The sequence below is a fragment of the Lipophrys pholis genome (assembly GCF_963383615.2).
Source record: "Lipophrys pholis genome assembly, chromosome: 3".
NCBI lineage: Eukaryota > Metazoa > Chordata > Actinopteri > Blenniiformes > Blenniidae > Lipophrys > Lipophrys pholis.
Genome location: NC_137627.1, coordinates 1,109,964 through 1,131,067, shown reverse-complemented (window position 1 = coordinate 1,131,067; position 21,104 = coordinate 1,109,964). Strand labels below are relative to the sequence as shown.

The following is a 21,104-nucleotide window of genomic DNA, read 5'->3' as shown; positions in this document are numbered from 1 at the left end:
AATGCTTTGAAGCAGCAGCAAACCAGAGAAATCTCCCATTGCACAACAAGACTCCCCCGTCCATGAGGCTAATGAGTTATGTGATCACTATTAATGTTGTGGAGAAGTTTTGGACTCCTACACATAGACAAGCTTACACAACAGTTTAACTCCAACCACGCAAGGGGACTGGCCAACCAGCATGCAGCCGCTTCCCATCCACCACTGCTGTGAATAAGAGGGGCGCCACCAACTCCCACTGAGGTTTCCTCCACCAGCCAGGCTTCGCCCGCTCGTTAACGAGGACTAGTTTCAGGGCTAAAGAAGAGGATCTTTTATCATTTCCCGTTCAGAGAGACCTTATTTATCTGAACCTTCCCCTTTAAGCTCTCAGTCCCTCTCCTGTTGTTAACAAACTCTAATAGCTTCTGTCTCTTTAATACTCTGAACTCCTACTTCCTCCTCATTGGCCGACTTCCAGGAAGGCCGAACAGTGCTGAGGCAAGACTGCTAATGTACTCGTCAGTATGTGTTGTGTGTTGCATAATACCTTTTACCAGATGGGAAAACAGAAAACAGTAGTAGACAACTGCATGGTGAATAAAAGCGATATGAAGGCAGCGTCGGGGAGTTTCCTCACCATGAATCACTTGGTGAGTGAAAACATCTCGGATCATTTATGAGGCTGAACTCCACCGGCCTGTCACGTCATTTCATATTGCCTGCATATAAAAGAGATCTACTCTGTTTCACAGAGTAAACTAACCATTAATTACATCCTTCACAATGTATACTGATGTTGTGAAACTATAAATTAAAAACACTGCAGTGCAAGAAGCCGTTTAATGTAGGTGCATACGTGTAATTACACGTGAAATTACATCAGAAGTTTCTTCTTGCTCTAAGCTGCACTGCTGGAAGTGACCATGTTGCTTTTGGTCATATGAACAGTGTAAACTGGGAAATGGGAACTTCCCAGTTGGGCGATATCCCAAGTTGAGCTGTATAAATATTTTCCTCTGAGAAATTTTCTTTATTTGGATTTAATCACGTTATCTGCTTACTAAACACTATATTGATCACCTGTAGTGAAGGACTGTTGAATCATCGCCTCAAACTGCATGAGGAGAGTCTGACTGCAGGATTTTCTGCTTTGCAATCAAACTGTAAATAAGATTAAAGAATTGCATATTTACAAGCCATTTTCTGAAGCTTCATGCGGAGGGGCTGAAGAGCAACATGTGGCTGAGTTGGACTTACAGGAGAAAACACAAAACTTCTGCTTTGAGCTTTGGGAGTCTGTTTACGGGACAACGGTGCTCGGAGCCACTGAAAACAGAACCTTTTAAAAACACTCAGGCTTCATCGCCATGGAGACGGTGGAAATGCTGCTGCTGTGCATGCACACCACGAAGAGAGTTATTTCACACAAATACTAGTAGAAGGATAAAAATAAGAATGGCGGCCTCCAGAGAGTCATGACTCATCTGACACAAGCCAAGTTGCTCGTCTGTTTGTACGAATGTCTGCGCCTTAAACCGGAGTTTGTTTGGAATTAATTTCCTGGTGGGATCTCGTCTTGACTGACCGCTGAGACGAACAAAAGACTTTAAACATGGTGAGCCTCATTGGCTGAAATGGCACCTCTAACAGGTAAGACAGAGCCTCGGGAGTCATCCCCGCTCTGACGTCACAGGTTATCACTATCATTTGACCTTTAACCCCCTGTGGAGCCCCCCCCCCCCCGTGGAGCCCCCCCCTGTGGACCCCCATGGGCTAATGATCAGTCTGCATTACGCTCACGCCACGGCCGAGTTAGCCCCCAGGCTAACAGCGCGGAGCTGACGAGATGGAGACGACAACAAGCCCGATCGCAAGGAGTCGCACAATTGGTCAGCTATATAATGCAATAATTCCAAACGTATGAGGACATGAAGGCTTTCAGCAGCAGACAGTCTGGGCTCAGCTGGATTGAAACCTTCAGTGTCCGTCTTGTCTCCAGTCTCTGCTTTAATTGGCGGGCCGGCAGCAGGGATGACCCGCATTTATAGACTAACCTTGAAATCAGCATCATCCTGGTTCACTCACGTTGAAGCAAATCAGCAGTTTGCAAGGGATTAAATCAAGAAGGCGTAACAATTGCTTGATCGTGAATACAATCCTTCCTGCAGGACTTTTCCACAGGCTGGTCAACAGTCACAAACTTAGATAATGTTTTAATAGTCTTGGTGAGGTTCTACAATCCCCCCCCCCCCACACACACACACACAGAAAGTTCACTGGCGCCACGCTGTAATCTCCTTCAGGGGGTCATGTGGGCTTCCTGCAGGATTTGTCTGATGACTCACGGCCGTTTGTCTCATGAAAAGAATCCGATGCAAACGTCAGGCAGGAAAGTGAAATGTCCACTACAGTGAGCAGAATTCAAACAAACCGCTTCCGGGAGCTAGGTGTGGATTCTGGAGGAGCAGCCTCACCGAGTGCCACGCCACATGTGTGTTTCTCACGGTGTCATTAAAGCTGACATTTGGTTGAGTGTAAAGACATTTGTTAAGATTTACAGAGAGAATGTCAGGGCAGATGGTTAATCTCAGGTCAGAAGGGCCTGGAACAATCAGTCACACTTTCACAGGAACTCAAGGTGCCTTCAGGATGAGTCCACATGGAGATCAGTCTGGTTTCCCATATTTGTACTTTTTACATCTATTTTACAGTTCGCAAGGTCACCCTGCCAGCCGGAGGGGGTGTGTTCGACGCACACGCTCTCTTCAATTCAATTCAATTATATTTCTGTCGGGTCAAATACAACAGAATCATTTCAGGACAACTTTAAAGAGAAAAGCCAACAATTCCACATGAGCAAGTATAAGTGATGGTGCAAAGGAAAAACTCACTTTTAACAGGAAGAAACCTGCAGAGGAAGAGTCAGAGGAGTCCAACCTAAAGTCTAGTGTCCACGTCTTCATTAAAGAGTCTCTATGATTCCAGGTTTAAAGATGTTTGCTAATAGAAGTTGTGCATACTATTTACAGTAGAACACGTTGTAATGATCTAAACAAACGTCTGTCAGAAATGTTATCTTCATTGTCACAATATTGGAAATCAGCTTGTAAAACAAGTAAGTATGGATACCAACATGACAGTTTCCCGTGTTATTTCAGAGACTGGTGGTGGTCGTGCTTCTTCACGATGTCGTGTGATAAGAGGCTGGAGGAGTTGAAAAGAGTTCCAGGAACAGTGAAGGATAGCCCGAGTTCCACACTCAGAGATCGTGTCTTCACCGGAGTCCAGCTAACGTGATGAGCGAAGCTGAAAGAAGCTGAACTCCAGGGCTCGTCAATGTCCGGAGCCCAAATACTTCCAGACTCACCTGCATCCAGAGCTAACACCGTCAGACAAGCCGTGTACTCTGGAATAGAGACACACGCCTACAGAGACCTCAGCTCCACCTGGGCTGCTGTGAGAATACCGAGAGGCCGGACATCAGCAGGCGACAGCGTCTCTGGTTTGTGTCCAGGAAACAAACAGCTGCGTCGTCGGGCATCATGCCTGTCAGATGGACTGCTCCATGTCTCATCAGAACACCAGAAGATTCTTAGTTTTCTCATGAACTATGAGCTGTAGTGGCGATTCTGACTCCGACGTGTTTGCAGATGCATTTATTTCACTTTATACGTCTGATTTACTAAAATCCTGCATAAAGCCTCATTATGCAGGTATACTGCTGGTGAACTAAGGCCCCGTTTGCACAACAACATTCCGAGTGAAACTGTGTTGTTGCTGGATTTCAAAGAAAGAAAAAGAGATGCAAGAGGTGATCGGTCCCCAACGGAAGATTTACGATACAAGACTAAAAATATGCTAAATTAAGTCTGCAAATAAAAGTGGTGGGAAATGCTGACCCTCTGCTGAGGGCCGTGCTGATTGGCAGAGAAGCATTCCAACGTGATAAATCACATTGCACATCAAACAATTCCCATAAACTCCTCCCAATATTCCTCCATGCTCAAGAAAGGAAACGTAATAAATAGATACTGTGGGTGAGTTTGTACATCAGCTCCCTCACACGAGTCTGACCATCATCCTGGATGAGGAGCTGAACGCTCCAGACTGACGGTGTCCATCCTGCCGACTGACGGACGTCTACAGGACAGCAGAAGGGATGAGTCGGGACAATGGAGGACGAGCCGGCATGTGCCTATGGCTTCCTGCTGGACTGTGCATCGCCGACACAACTGCTGACTTGAGAAGAACAACACGCCGTTTCCATGGACACTGAGCTTTACTATCTGAGCCAGAAAGGATGGAAGCGTTGTGTTCCAGTGCAGCGAGGTCTACGTCCCCTCATCACATAAAGTCTGATTCATACCCTTCACACAAGTGACATTATTATCATTAAACAATGCAAAATGGTCCATTTCAGTGTAAAAATGAAAGTCCAGCGCTGAGAGTGGCGTTGCAGCGAGGCGATGGAAAATATTCAGATCTCAAAATGAATTCATTCAGATACCACCACAACAACCGAATATTCGTATATTTGGGTCCAGTCCCAGTAATCAGGGAGTCAAACTACCCAATGGGAATGCTGGAAAGAAGAAAACAACTGACGTTCAGTCGGGAGACCAAAATTCTGAATTCCACCGAGACCACGGACCAAGTGAGTAAAGTTATATCACATTTTGATCTGATGTAGTCGATCACTTTTAATTAATAAAAGATGAACATTAAGTGATGGGGTCTGTGCTCCATATCTAATAGGACCAGTCTTCCCAGCAGTATAATATCAAACCACTGAGCTGACTGGACAGACAACAGACTGAATGAAGGACTTCCTGTCCTGGAGTCTTGGCTGAGGTGGATAAAACCAGCGCGTTTGATTTATTTTGTGTTTTAAAAGCTCAAATAAAAAGGTATTTATACAAACTCTGACTGCCGTGTCATCAGTGTGCCATTAAGCCTCCGAACAGACTGAACCTGAGTGCAGGAGAAGCAGAAGAGGGAATCGATAGTGATTCAGGCCAGCGTCTCACACCACCACCCGCGTTCACCAGCAAACGAGCTTCAATTCAAACATGACAAGTCATCATTTTAATATGGATAAAAAAATCTTTACTTTCCATGTTGCGCCACTGCATCATAATCAGACGGATTTCCTTACGATAAAACTGAGAAAGATAAACAGTATATTGGATTTCTGCATGAGCGTCACACATAATCAAAGTGCTGTGTCATCACTTTGTCTTCAGTTTTCTCAATACTTTTATTCCTGCATGAAAAACACATCAAACAATAAAGGATGAACAAATGGCAGCGTACTGGTGTCATACAGTGACATCTAGTGGTACCGGATGGTATGTACTAGGGATGCACAATGCTTTTTAATTGAAAGTACTGATGCATCCTTAGTATGTACTGCCAGAGTTTCACATACAGTACAAGACACTTCCTATGAGCTTGAAGTTACATTGACCAGCCAAAGAACTCTATAGTCTGGAAACATCCAGAACGACAGACCCATCTCTGAAAAAACATGTTTCCATGTACTTTCCACGTACAGTCACAGCCGATGTACTTCAGAGGCAAGTGAAAGAACACTGTTTTTCGGACAAATAAAAGACTGATCGAATAATTACAAACCTGCCGACATTTCAGGCTTCAATAGTAAATCCAATACATGTGATCAGGATCCCACTGAAAATTAAATCCCTTCTTATATGACCCGTATGTGTTAACCTGCAGATTTGTATATTTTTTTCCAAATTAAAATCCATCCATAAATGTATGAGTTGTAATAAAAACCAAAGCCCAACTGACAGAGGTAAATTATTACTCCTTCAACCATCTGGTCTCTGTGTCATATGGATGTTATGACGATGAAGGGAACTGGTTGGAGTTGTTTGGGTATCGATCAGAATCAGGACCTCGGTCCTTCCTGGTCTGCCTGGACTTTGAATTTCTAATGAACTTAGAGAATCGCAAGTCTCACATTCAGGAAGAAACGTCTCCAAAGCACATAACATGACACCGTGTGCCTGGACGCTGTCGGTCTCCATTAAAAGACTCGTGAAGCAGCAACAGCTCACTCCACTCCTAAACGTCCTCATACTCAGAACATCGGCAAGACAACGGGTCGATATCCTGAGACGGACCCGAGTGTCAGACCCGAGTGTCAGACCCGAGTGTCAGACCCGAGTGTCAGACCCGAGTGTCAGTGGGACCCCGTGAGAAAGATGTGATCAATATTGTGATGCAACAATCATACGGCTCGTCCTTTCCCAACAATCACGGATGATAAAACAACGAAAAATACAAATCACTGTGATGAAACAAAGGAAACGGGAGTTGAAGTGGAAAGAAACGATCAGTGCAATTACAGGAAACATGTTAATGAGCATGCTTAAGATATTTGTTCTGTTGTGGCTCATTAACTGTGGAGAGACTGCTGTATCACCACACACACACACACACACACACACACACACACACACACACACACACACACACACACACACACACACACACACACACACACACACACACACACACACACACACACACACACACACACACACACACACACACACACACACACACACACACACACACACACACACACACACACACACACACACACACACACACACACACACACACACACACACACACACACACACACACACACACACACACACACACACACAGGGTTTCATGCAGCCATTAGCTGCACTGCGATTACTAATTTTCCATTGATGTGGCTGCAGTGACGTCAAGCCACGTCCTTGATGGTGAAGCAGCAGCGAGTCACCTGCTGAGGAGTTCAACGAGAGCGTGTGTGTGTGTGTGTGTGTGTGTGTGTGTGTGAGTACTTACTGCACAGAGCGATGATGTGGCTGCTGTCCTCGTGGACAAACTTCTTAGTCACTGCTTCCTCCATAATCTGCTTCACCTGCACACAGAAGAGTCAGACTCACTGTCACCGTCTTCATGCTCACCTGCAGCTGCCAACCGTCAAGAGGAACAGAGTACCATGTGTTCCAGACTACTAGGTGGGGAAATATGGTACTTTATAGCTTCAGTGAAAGGGAAGCTTCAGCGTACCAAGACATTTTGCACTAGTTCACGTCCCCAGCTTTGTAGGAAGCGTTTGAAGACGTCTCCTTCCTGTTCACACCGGTGAACAAAGCAATGGATGATCCAGTCTGACTGTCCTCGACCTGATGGAACGTCTTTGGAACGAATTACAGCTGCGACTGCGAGCCAGGACTCCTCGTCCCACATCAGTGTGACCTCACTAAAGTCCCACATACACTCCAACACCTTGTGGAAAGCCTTCCTAGAAGAAGTGCTGTTACGGCTGCAGAGGGCCGACCGGCATCATGTTGGTCACTCAAGTTCATATGCGTGTGAAGACAGGCGAGCCAATACTTTTGGAAATACACTGTACGTCTCCCCGGTGTATCAGAGCATTTATTGTCCGTATCCAGACGTATCTGTACATAATCATGGTCCAGCTGCTGTTCCAGAACCTTCTAAATCTATTCCTCAGCTTTTAGCCCAGGATTAGCCTCTTCTTCACAGTAACAGTAAGTTTCTTCCTCTGAACTCGTTCTGGTTCTGGTTTAAACTTTAAATTCTGCTGGAGACTGGTTCTTCTTAACCTGCCAGTCAAATCGCAGGTTTTTCTGTGATACTGTAGCAGCTTTCTGCGGTCATGCAGAGACATCTAGTAGTCACAGATGGTATATACTGCTATTTTCTGATACACAAGTCACTTCTTAATACAAGTCACATGACCAGCCACAAAACAACAAAAACTGTGACTTAAGAGTCCAGGACATACAGTAAGGTATGGTTACCATATGGTAACTGGTTCCTCTCTGGTACTAGTAACTGGATTAGAGTCAATAGTTATTTATTGGATGAATGAGTGAATGAGAGTGGAATTGATAAGCTCTGCAGTATAGAAACAAACAAACACAAGTACCAGTATAAACCCAGATATCTGCAGAACAGCGGCGAGCGAGCGAGCGAGCGAGAGAGAGAGAGAGAGAATTCCGCTCCGCCCAGTGAAGCCTCTTCTTTTGTTCAGGTTAATGTCAGGAAATCGAACATCTTTCATTCGTGCTCACGATGCAGCCGAAGGTAAAAATGTCCTTTTCCAAGTGATGCCGTCTGCAGCGAACACAGTTTGTTTCTAATAATACCTCCGGCAGCCGCGCCCAAACACCCGAACCGACAACTTCCAATTATTATCGCCGCATCCCAGAAACAAGCGAGTGAGTCTCTGCTGTGATCTGCGGCGTCTCTCGGGAGGAGAGGCTGACTGAGTTCAACGCCGCTCGCCTGTCTGGGTTCGCTCCCATGGATTAATTGTCGCTGGTAATTATTCCGGGACCCGTCTGGCACCTCCGTCTTGCTTGGGTCTCGTCCATAAACAGCAACATTTTTAATTGCTCAGTTCTGTGATGGTTAAGAACCAAGTTCTGACTGCTGTTGGAAACTTTGTCATCACCCGGCGTGAGCTTTGCTGATTGGGGTTTCTCACCAAAGGTGGACTAAATACCATTTCCGGTTACATTAATGTAACTTGAAATGGTATATAGCCAGAGCTGCCAGAGCTGAAAACAAATAAACAAACAAAAGTGAGCTGTTGTAAACAGGCGACGTTAACAAGAACCTCTAGGCCTCAAGTTTGGTCTCATTATAGTTGAACACAAGATTTTTCATTTTCTTATTTAGTTTATTTTTCAGGGACCATGTACAAAAACCAGAGACCAGATTTCAGCCGGAGCCAGTTTCCATCTGCAGTCGAATTCCAGGATATTTTTAATGACTGTTGTCACTTTTATTCTGTAGTACAGCAGGTACCTCGACATATCCTGCAACCGACGGCTTCAAATGAATCTAACTTGTATGCAGCCCTCAAAATCAGAGTGTTTTACCCAACATTCATTCTTTTCTCAAGAATGAAAAGAAAACAAGGGTGCTGAGAAAAGGCATCATGGTGACTGACTCAGGTATTCCCTCAGAACCCATTCCCTCAGAGCCCATTCCCTCAGAACCCATTCCCTCAGAGCCCATTCCCTCAGAACCCATTCCCTCAGAACCCATTCCCTCAGAACCCATTCCCTCAGAACCCATTCCCTCGACGGCACGCGCCTCTACAGAACTAGTGGTTGATGACACGGTCCATTATGATGAGGGTATATATATATATATATATATATATATATATATATATATATAACAATGGTAACTAAATCCTTTTATTGTGAAGTCATTCAGTTGCTTTTTGGGAGAAGTAACTAGCAACTATACTGTAACTAATTACTTTTTTAAAGTAACGTGTCCAACACTGCGTTCCAGCGGCTGGAGAACCGGTCTCACATGTTTCTGTTCTCTTCCTGGTACATTCCAGTCCCCTGCTCAGCAAAAACAAGGAAGAGACTGAAACATTCCGTTGGTAAAGTCTTTTTCCCTCCAGGGGATCTGGGACGCCGGTTTAAGACTCAAATTAATTATTTACTTTTAATTCGTAAGTCTGACGCAAATCTATAACTTAGATAGTAAGGGCAGTTTCAGACTATAAAGTTTTATACAATTAGAGTATCAAAATCAATTAATGGAATCTTCCTCCACACTCTAGACCCTCCAGACCCTCCAGACTCCAGACTCTAGACCCTCCACACTCTTGATCCTCCAGACCTTCCAGACTCTAGACCCTCCAGACCCTCTGGACCCTCCAGAGCCTAGACCCTCCAGACTCTAGACCCTCTGGACCCTCCAGAGCCTAGACCCTCCAGACTCTAGACCCTCCAGACTTCAGACCCTTCAGACTCTAGACCCTCCAGACTCCAGACCCTCCAGACTCCAGACCCTCCAGACCCTCCAGACTCCAGACCCTCCAGAGCCCAGACCCTCCACCAAGTCAATAGAAACAACATCCAACATTTCTATAATTAACAGGAGTTAATTGTCAGCACACTGAAGACATTGCAGAATCACAACAAGATAAACTGAGAGGAACTTTCTCCGGTGCACTGAGGAATGTTCAGTACAAAAAGTAAGATTAAATGTGTTATTTATATCAGATATTGTTCTAATAAGCAACCATGACATGAGTTCACTTTTAACCATCTCCACAGCCATTTACAATAATGTCTTATGATGTGAGCGATGGCGAGCCGGCTCAGCCCCCAAAGCAGAGAGCTGCAGGTGGGAGCGGCTCGGTTCCACACGGGACCGGAGCCGTGTGGGTTTCCCACAGGTGGAATGAATGAAGACGTGTAAAGCAGGTCCACTTACAGCCACAGTGAGAGGTCACACTGAGCTCTCTGCCTTACATCCTCTCATATCACGCTAATCCATATATTCACTGCAGCCGCAGCCCGGCCGGGTAAATCAGGGTAAAGTGATACCAGGCAGCCGCTCGCAGGTCGATACCTCCACCTGGATGTGACTGACGGAGTGTTGTTTATTAGCAGAGCAGCACTTTAATCAGTGCCGCCTGTCGGGGTTTGCAGTTCACTGTGAGATTACGTAGAGCTGGAGAAACGTTCTTCCTACCGGAGCGTGGCCACTGGTGAGCCGTTATTAAAAAAGAGATTCATACTGACGTTGAGGCAATTCTAGTCCGTAAAGCAGCAATGAATGTCTTATTCAGTTCTCAGCAAAGCTAAATTATTTTAAAGTTTTGCAATAGGCACTTTCAGACAAGTGAAAAAAAACCACTTTGTTTTTGTTTTAGAGAAGTTCTGCTTTTAAACAGCAACATTCTAAAAACAATATCCGTTTACACAGAAAGAGCAGAAAGTCGATGGTGTATGACGTAGCCTCCACCTCCTTCACTCCATCATTTACAGTTTGTCTTGTTTTCCTCGTTCTCATTAATATTAAAGAATCTCCAAACTACAGACATCTCGTCCTCTTGTTGATGGGTAACGTCATGTAGCACTGGCCGGGTTATATCAGGGAGCTTTGGTGAGTACAAGTACTGCGTACAGTATCGGACCCGATACTGGTGTCGGGACATCCACAGTTTTGATCGATTCCAGCCTGAACTTGTACAAAGAAACCTGGAAGAATCCCAAACTAAAGGTTTTCGTAAGGAAGTGTTTGTTACATAAAGAAGAAGGTGGAAGACGAGAGGACGAGAGGACCAGAGGACGAGAGGACCAGAGGACCAGAGGACCAGAGGACCAGAGGACCAGAGGACCAGAGGACGATAACAAGATGTTCTCCCTCTGCAGGAGAGGGAAGCGCTGCCGGGCAGGAAGTGACCACGCCACAGGTCGACCGGACGGAGGAGAGCCATTCCAGCTGGTCTGGAGGAAGGAACATGAAAGCTGGCAGGAGGAACGCTGAAGGAACAAAACCTCCGTCATATTTCCCGGCGCTCCGTTTTTAGACTTCAAGTGCTCAAAAATAGACAAACACAATCGATGCCTCCCTATTTTTGCCTCGTCACGATGAGCTGGTTTCTTTCTTCATTCATGGAGAAGTTGATAGTAAAGCACAAAGCGTGAGTCATTACAGGCTGAACGGCCACACTGAGCTTCCTGCCGAGGAGCAGTTATGTAAGGAGGAGCGAAGCGTTGACCGGAGGAAACAAGACGCTCCGGAGGCCTGAGAACAGGGAGACCACATCCTGCTTTTATCCCAACGGGAATCCAGCCATGGCAGTGCCGGTCGTAGACGGAGCTCTGAACACAACGTCGGGTGAAGTCCTCACAGAGTCAGAAGACGAGTTTTAATCAGGATAAATAAACCGGAACGATCAGGGACGGTTCAGAAACGCATCACATCTGTAGGTTTCTCTTTGCTTCTTATGTATTTATCTCCTTGAGGCCGAGAGCCGCCAGAGTTATCACCAGTCAGTTATCGGTCATCCCGTCATCTTCTCCATCCGCTTCATCCAAACTGATCCGCCCAATCAAATCCTGCAGCTTCCAGATGAGAAGAAGACGAGGAGGAGGAAGAGCAAAGAGGAAGAAGAAAAATAGGAAAACTCCTCACAGCCTTCCCAATATGCAGAAACAAAGCAGATTAAGATGGAGGCCGAGTGGCGGCGTTGTCCTAACAAGGTGTAAAGAGGTCAATTCGTCTCCAGTGGGAAAAGGTTCAGGAAAGATCCAGAGTCCAGTGGATGGAAACACTTCAGCCTTCTGCCAGATGTATAAAGTACGTGAATGCTTTGGGATAAACGTTGCAACATATTGTGCAGTCATACAATCTATACAATATATTTTCAAAGAATTGATTACCATATTACCTGGACTATAAGTCCCATCTAAACCCAACCCATACTAGTTTGTCTAATTCTCCAGGCGGGCCTTTAAATGTTGTGTTGTTCTCCTCCAGGCCCGGCGCGATCCCAGAATATGGTCCTGGATGGTGTCAGCATTCATCGGAGTCACAGTGAAGGTGTAAACATGCCTCACGGTCACGTCAGACCCTGTTGTTCTTGGAATCCTTCCAGCCGGTGAGCTGTGGTGCTTTCCCCACCCATTAGCGTGAGGAGCTGCAGCGTAATCTGGTTCCATCCTAATCAGCTATTGTTAGGCCGCAGCGCAGAGTCATTAAGGGGGTAATTATTCATGCCCTGGTAGAGCTGCTGGTTGAGGACGAGGGCTGCTGTGGAGCTGCGGTGACGGCAGACTGAGGGAAATCTATGCTGCTTGTTGACTCTGTTTTCGACGATCTAACAACTCTGAAACACTTGGGAAGCACCGATACACATACCAGGATCGGGTATCAGGTCCAATACTGCAGTACCTGATATGATAGGGAAGTGTGTAGATACACACTGCAGGTTGTAAAGCTGTTGGAGGTGTGCACAGTGTGGATACAGAGGCTTATCCTTCCTATATCGTTTGCGTCTGGAGGATGAATTAGGCTTTAACTGCCGGTATCGGTACTCGGTATCGTGCAGAAGTGCCACAATCTGTGTTGGATCAATTCCTTGAATTGGCCAATGAATATTTCATTTTAAGACACAAATGATGTGAAGTTATGTCTGATCAGAGTAAAACCCTCCAGGTTGATCAATAGACCCTGATCTGATCGGGTCCATTCAGAAAGAACCAGAGGACTGGTTCCTGTCCACACTGGTTCTGATCCAGCCTCCATAGTTGGAGTCGGATCCTCCACACTGGTCATGTCTGTTATGTAACGTCGCCACGTGATGATTCATGATGCTGCTTAGAGCAAAATGTGTGTGTGAAATCTGAAGAGGACTGAGGAGACGCTCTGCTGCCAAACAAACTATTTCCTGGATTATAAACTGGATCTGTCCAAGGAAGAAAAGCCTCGTGTGACGGAGGAAACAAACATAAGCCTCACTTAGTGTAAAAAAATATACATTTTTTATGTCCTCATGTAAATTCTCTGTTGATTATTCTAATAAAACCTTTTTTTACACCGTCTTGTGCAGGTCGAGCACGACGAGGAGTTCAACATGTCTGAAGCTCCAGGATCCACATGGACGAGTTAATATCATGCTCTCAGCTGTAACTTCTTCTTTGGATGGATGGATGGATGGATGGATGGATGGATGGATGGATGGATGGATGGATGGATGGATGGATGGATGGATGGATGGATGGATGGATGGATGGATGGATGGATGGATGGATGGATGGATGGATGGATGGATGGATGGATGGATGGATGGATGGATGGATTTAAAAGCAGAGCAGACAGTTAAAACCTCTGCAGCCTCTGTGGTTTAACAGAAGAAGAAGAAATGGAGAATCCTTCCTGCAACAGGTGGAAAGCGAGAGTTTTTGCTTCCAGTGCGAGCGACCACCTGACAGGGCCGCTCGCTGCTGCCATATTAATCGCCTACTGATGCAATTTAACTTCTCAGGGAGCTGCTACAGCTTTCAGTTGCCAGGCAATGCAGAGAGAGCAGAGAGCTGCTTAAAGGGACAGGCAGCGTTAAGCCCAGTTCACGTCCTTCTCAGAACAGAACCTCACGACGAGCTTCTCACACATGAACTGCAGGCTGATCGGATCTCACGCTGACTTCTAGAGGGATAAACACAGAAGATCACTGCAGTCGCCTTTACTTATGAGTGTTTTTGGACACTACATTTGTAAAAAGGAGTGATTGATGCCGGTGTTAAGGTGCGGCGGCGCCTTCATGTTAGGACGTATTGATTCAAGTGTAAACCCCAATGAGCTGACTTATCTGATTCAGGAGATCTGTCATATACCACTGGGCTCAGGAGAAAGATTACTGTGGTACACACACTAGTACTGCTCTCACGCCGTTTCATCCCAACAGTGGAATAAGAGTATTTTGAAAAGGGGAGAAAAGCATCAGTCAGGGTCTGTTAAAAAACACATTTAGAAAGACGGTTGTTCATCATCATTGTTGTGTCAAATCTCTTAAACCGAAAAAATAAGGGTTAACGATAACGATGTCAGTATCGAGTATCATGTGTAATACTATACTTAGTACTCATACTCGTGAAAGCTCCCCAACACAGTGACTTTTTTTTAATGACATATTTTGTTGTATGTGTCGGCATTGATCACATTTTATACATTCCAGTAAGAAACGGAAGATTAGAATATGTCACCACACAAAACGTGTTGAAAGAGTTTCGTTAAAATCATCAACTATATTTATATATATATATATATATATATATATTTATCATCTATATTTATCTACGTGTCTTTTATGTTTTGTGTGCCTTTATTTCCTTTATTATTAATAATATATAGTCTGCTATTCTCTTTATTTGTGTTCTAAATTAAAATTTTTCTTTATTCTTTTATTTTGCTATGCTATAAAAACACAAGTTGTTTCGGTGCGGAACATGTACTCAAAGCATTATACTGTGATATACTATGTATAACTGCTGTGTGGTAAATCAAGGCCTTGGCTTGACCATTGAAATGTGTAAAACAGGATCTTGTCCCACGTCCACCACAGCAGCCGCGGTTTGCAGGAGCCACTCCGTGTTCATAGAACGTAGATGAAATACAAGAGGAAAAGAGTTTATGTGCTGAGTCAGCAGCTGAAGTTCTAACAGTCGCGACTGATCGGGCTGCTGATGGCAGATATTCATTCAATAGCAGATAATCCAGGAATCGGTCCCGTCTGACCAGAGTAACGGGAATGTGGTGAAAAGCAGAAGCAGATGAAGCTTCGACAACGAGAATCACAATGAAATGAGAAACTCCTGACGAGTTTAAACACAACAAGGCCGGAACTGTTGGAACCAAATACAGAAGATGTCGAAGTAATGTAAAGCCACCGTGGTACTCCCAGATCGCTCTAAAGGTTTTGGTACTTTCACTTGAAATCCTTCTTAAACGGGGCCGACTGCACGCCGCTTCAGAATTCAACTCAACTTTGTTAGTTTGCAGAATCCTCTGATGTTTTTACAAGAAGCTTTAATCCTGAAAAATAACCTGCAGAATTTAATCAGGTGCACTTTTATCACCAAACTATATTAAACTTTGAGCTGAAGAAGCTCAAATCCATCAAATACATGCAAACGTCTGCAGAAAACAAAGCTGGCCTGACAGTTACTCTGAACAAGTTCTGAACTGTTGGTTCACCTGAGCAGCCGGACTCTTCACCTGCTGGTTTAACTCATCGACAGCCAATCAGACGTCCACACACACGTGGCCGTGCACACGCACACGCACACCTGCTGGTTTAACACATCGACAGCCAATCAGACGTCCACACACACGTGCACACGCACACCTGCTGACCTTTAAAGTCGACTGATCAACCCTCATCGTGTACGAAGGATCACATTACGATGCAACGCGTCGTCCTGTTGAATTCTGCCAGGATATTATGGTTATGACACGGTGCGATATGTACTGAAACACTACGTAGTACAAAGCAAAGGTACTTTAGTTTTTGTTGCAATAAGCTGTGATATGAGATAATACGGCTTGATAAGAAGATTCACAACGATAAGTTGTGGTATTATACAATTCAGTGAAGTGTGACGTAGTACAAGATGATATTTGGCAAAGCAACATGATGCAATATGAGATATAATTATACAACATGTTGTGATATAATCTGATATATGTATTATACAATATGATGTAATACAATAACATGTGATACAATCATAGGATATGTTGTTATATAATCTAACATTTTACGGATTATACAATATGATGTAATACAATATGTGATATTATCTGATATTATACCAGGAAGTTGGATATGATGTAATACAACAGGATTATACTGTGTATTGCAATATTGTTACGATATACTGTGATATACTGTACAAGAAGACACATTGCAAAGTAAGATGTCACACCACAATACCACGTGATACTGTTATACAGGACATCACAACATGTTCTGATATTATCTCACCACAGTCTGACACCATGCTGAACAGAACCAACAGAACCAACAGAACCAACAGAGCCAACAGAACCAACAGAACCAACAGAACCAACAGAGCCAACAGAGCCAACAGAACCAACAGAACCTGCAACAACAGACTATATTGTGATCGTCTGCGATTTAATGCAATACAAAATGACGTGCTAAAATACAGTACTATAGATTTTGATATCTACTTCTAGGTAAATATAGTAAAAGTACTGCATTCCATAAACAATAAGTGAAAATCAATAAAAGCGATTACTGCTTTATTAAGGGAATAGAAATGGTTAGAAATCCAAACATCGGCCTGGAATCAAACCAGGAGGTTTTTTTCTGCGCGGCCTCAATTATTTACCGAGCAAATTACAAACTGCAGGAACGTCGTACAAATCTTTCCTGTGACACACAAAGAGGTTTTCTTTTAAACGTTAACAAGCAGGCGTCATTAAGAATTCATGCGGCCGCAGCACCAGTGGTACTAACCGGAGGTGTGATGCCCAGAGCAGCACCAGTGGTACTAACCGGAGGTGTGATGCCCAGAGCACCACCAGGAGGAGCAGCACCAGTGGTACTAACCGGAGGTGTGATGCCCAGAGCACCACCAGGAGGAGCAGCACCAGTGGTACTAACCGGAGGTGCGATGCCCAGAGCACCACCAGGAGGAGCAGCACCAGTGGTACTAACCGGAGGTGCGATGCCCAGAGCACCACCAGGAGGAGCAGCACCAGTGGTACTAACCGGAGGTGTGATGCCCAGAGCACCACCAGGAGGAGCAGCACCAGTGGTACTAACCGGAGGTGTGATGCCCAGAGCACCACCAGGAGGAGCAGCACCAGTGGTACTAACCGGAGGTGCGATGCCCAGAGCACCACCAGGAGGAGCAGCACCAGTGGTACTAACCGGAGGTGTGATGCCCAGAGCACCACCAGTGGTACTAACCGGAGGTGCGATGCCCAGAGCACCACCAGGAGGAGCAGCACCAGTGGTACTAACCGGAGGTGCGATGCCCAGAGCACCACCAGGAGGAGCAGCACCAGTGGTACTAACCGGAGGTGCGATGCCCAGAGCACCACCAGGAGGAGCAGCACCAGTGGTACTAACCGGAGGTGCGATGCCCAGAGCACCACCAGGAGGAGCGCCACGCTCCACCTTATTTCCCCGCGTCTGCATTCAAGGAGACAAAAACACCTTGATGCTATTTCAAGCTTTACAGACGAAGCAAGGATTCAATTATTTAGGACCAGAACCTGTGGGAGGCTGCGGGGGAGGGGAGAGACGAGTCCCAATCAAACCGCAAAGATCCACAGAAATTCCTCAGATGTTTGAGAGGACGACGTTTCACAGCTCGAAAAAAAAGTAGAGGGGCATCGGAAAGCCGAAGTCCCTGTTGGAGTGCAGTTCAAAAGTAAAAGACCTGAATGGAAGACGTTAACTCGTCTTCGTCTTCAGTTTGAGTCCAGTTCAACCTGCTGAAGCAGCAGATCATTTGACCTTCTGAGGACTTCCTCTTCGTTTTGGAGACGTCAGCTGATCTTTGTTTCCAGGAAAAACATTCGTTCATTGATTCAGTTCTTTATTTACAGGAGAACCCGCGAGCCGTAACATCTGGTTTCCAGGGGTTCTGAACGTAGTACATTTCTACCAACCGCACTAATGCAGACCAAAGGACATGAGTAGGGACGCACCCGTACCAGCACAGGACAAGTACAAGTACAAGTACTAACCTATAACTAGCCGATACCGAGTACTGATGCGAGTACTATGAAATATCATTAAACCAACGTAATACTCGTAATACCCGCCAGGGTTGGAGCTTTCACGGCTACCGGCACGCCGCGTAGTATCAGACTCGATACTCAGATGTACTTCATAAATGTACTGTGGTTTTGGGTCACTCAGCTTGTTTATGCTGCCGATGTTTGATCTTTGTACTCTCCGGGATCATTTCAAGTAGAATCTACTGCACCGCGTTTTCCTCCTTTGCTCTCTTGATCACGTGTCTCTGCAGTTTTTACTCATTTAGACCTTGATTGTTGTTGCCTCCAGGTGTGACGTCATGTTGAAACAGTGAAATGAGATTCACTCATTTTCCGACACAATCGACTCAATATGGCGGCAGGTAATTGGTCTGTTGCAACGTGTACATTGAGCTTGTTGACCATACCTCAAAGAGAGCGACGGACGGAGTCCTGCAGGGATATAAAATTCTGTTTTTGGGAAAAGTATGTGATTCCATGCAGGGGCAGACATGAGACCCTGGCTGTGGTTAGAATGAGGCCTTGATAGAACATTAATAAGGTTTCACTTGGTGAGATGATGAAACCTGCTTCCTCCCCCTGTTCGACTGGCGCATGGATTTTTGGTCTGATATTTTTAGCTTGACCTTTCCTCTCCATTGTAACCATGAGACGTCCACGCTCACACCGACTGGGGTGGGGGGGGGGGGCACATCTCACCTCGTCCAGTCTCCCAATCATTCTCCTGCTGCAGCACCGATCGGGGAGTTAAAGGAATGATGATTTATTCCCCACCAGAGAGACACCAGACATCCATCAGTGCTTAGATGTTCCTGATAGACGCAGAAAACAATCCAACCCTGCTGAGAGGGCTCGGCCCGCCATGGAGGACTGCCCCTCCCCCCATGGAGGACTGCCCCTCCCGCCATGGAGGACTGCCCCTCCCCCCATGGAGGACTGCCCCTCCCGCCATGGAGGACTGCCCCTCCCGCCATGGAGGACTGCTCCTCCCGCCATGGAGGACTGCCCCTCCCGCCATGGAGGACTGCCCCTCCCGCCATGGAGGACTGCCCCTCCCGCCATGGAGGACTGCCCCTCCCCCCATGGAGGACTGCCCCTCCCGCCATGGAGGACTGCCCCTTGCGATACTATTTTTTGATACTGTATCGGGGAACTTTCACAAGGTACTCTGTGCAGTATCGGACCCGATACCCGGTACTGGTATCGGTACATTACTATATTTTGGAAAAATAAAGAAACAGCTCTCAAATGAAACCTGAACTATTTCATTAAATACACAGAGGATTGCAGCAGAAAGAATAAATATCTCAATATAGATATTGCTAAGCTACGACCCCTCGTTTTAATCACGTGACAGATAACAAGATTATATTTTTAATCACGTGACTACCTTATTAACAAATCAAACCAACTGACAGCCCCACTCACTGTTTTGTTAATATCATGAATCATATCGTTTTCGCAATACTCATACACATTTTCGTTGACATCAAACAGCCTTGAAGTTCTCTATATATGGTGAATTTCACCATTTTAACCATCTGAAACTTTTCGAGGAAAAACTTTGCAAATGTCACATTGATCCAAACAAATCTAGTAAATTCCCTCACGTCGATATCGGGACAAAGAAGCAATGGAAAAACAAAAGTTGAGAAGAGAGACGAGATTGGAAGCGAACGCTGCCCTCTACTGGATGAAATACACAACAACCGCGCCAACATAAAGGACGCGAGACAACGTTTGAGAATCACGTACCAGCCTGCGTGTGAAATAAGAGCATGAATATTTAAATAACGTGCTTTACGTCGTCGGTCACATTCATCCATTCGTTCACACGCTGCAGCTACGCCACTCGTATCGGGAGAAGCTCGGCAGTTCAGTGTCTCGCCATGGACAAATAGGAAGTACGGGATTGATCCGCCAACCTTTAGACTGGAAGACAATAGCTTCTAATATGTATTCATGCAGTATTATTTATGGGAAAAAAACCTAAGATCATCAGTGAGGCGGTGAGGAAGAGGAGCTTTGTGTTGTAGAACGTTCTGGATTTATTTATTTATTCTATTTCTCCTGATTCAGCCGACAATAACAACTCAGACACAACTTCACTAAAACACAACATGTAAACTACAATTAATCAAGTCCAAATTTAAAGCTGCAGGTTTCAACATGAACAAACGCAGTCAGCTGGGATCTCACGTCTTCCTGCAGAATCAAACGCTGCATGACGATTTAAAGAGAAAGAATCCGCCGTGAACAGAGCACACCGGGTTTTTACCATAAATATTTAACTCTATTTTGCACCCGATTAATCCCTATAATAACCTGTATATATATATATATTGTACTTTTTCTTCTTAATCGTATGAAGTCATTTCAACTTTAATCTCAAAATGCAGAGCAAAATAAAAGCTGCTTGGAGGACAGACATTAGAAATGTTGCAGAAAACCTGGATTTCCTAAACTTTCCCACATTAAACAATATTAAACTAGTTGAGATGCAATAAAAAACTAAACTAATCTCAATCTAAACTAATCATAAGTAATCTGGTGCTGTTGTCACAGGAATGGTTTTTATTCATCTTCAACACACCTACAATAAATTCACTCATAAATATTTGTTTTGATGAAAATACACATATATTTACCCGCCACTTTAATTCTTTTTAGATCAGTACTTCTTCTCAGTAAATAATGGATCATTTCTAAGAAGTCCTGCAGGGAGAAGATGAGGTCAGGTCAACATGTGCATCATGGTGTGTTCCTGTTATTGTGATAATCATGTGATTCGGGGTTATCAGACACTTTATTAGATTCTATTCATGGTTCGGAACCTGTTTTTTTTGTTTTACGCTCCATTTACTGGTCAATTATTTAATTATTCCAACTTTTCCTTTCTATTCAGAATGTTGTGGTGCAGGAATGCACAGTGCACAGAAACAGAGCTCAGCTTGGAATCCTGATAAATGTCAGATGTATTGTGCCGC

The 21,104-nt window shown here is 45.0% G+C and overlaps 1 protein-coding gene across 1 annotated transcript in view; it reads right to left on the bottom strand.

The window, feature by feature from the left end:
• Positions 1–21,104, bottom strand: part of sgsm2 (small G protein signaling modulator 2) — a gene marked incomplete at both ends in the record, with an annotated part of 67,355 nt that overhangs the window by 45,849 nt on the left and 402 nt on the right. Inside the window, one exon of the mRNA XM_080458945.1 lies at positions 6,850–6,925. Within this exon, the coding sequence (XP_080315071.1) occupies positions 6,850–6,925 (76 nt within the window). The remainder of the gene's footprint in view (positions 1–6,849; positions 6,926–21,104) is intronic.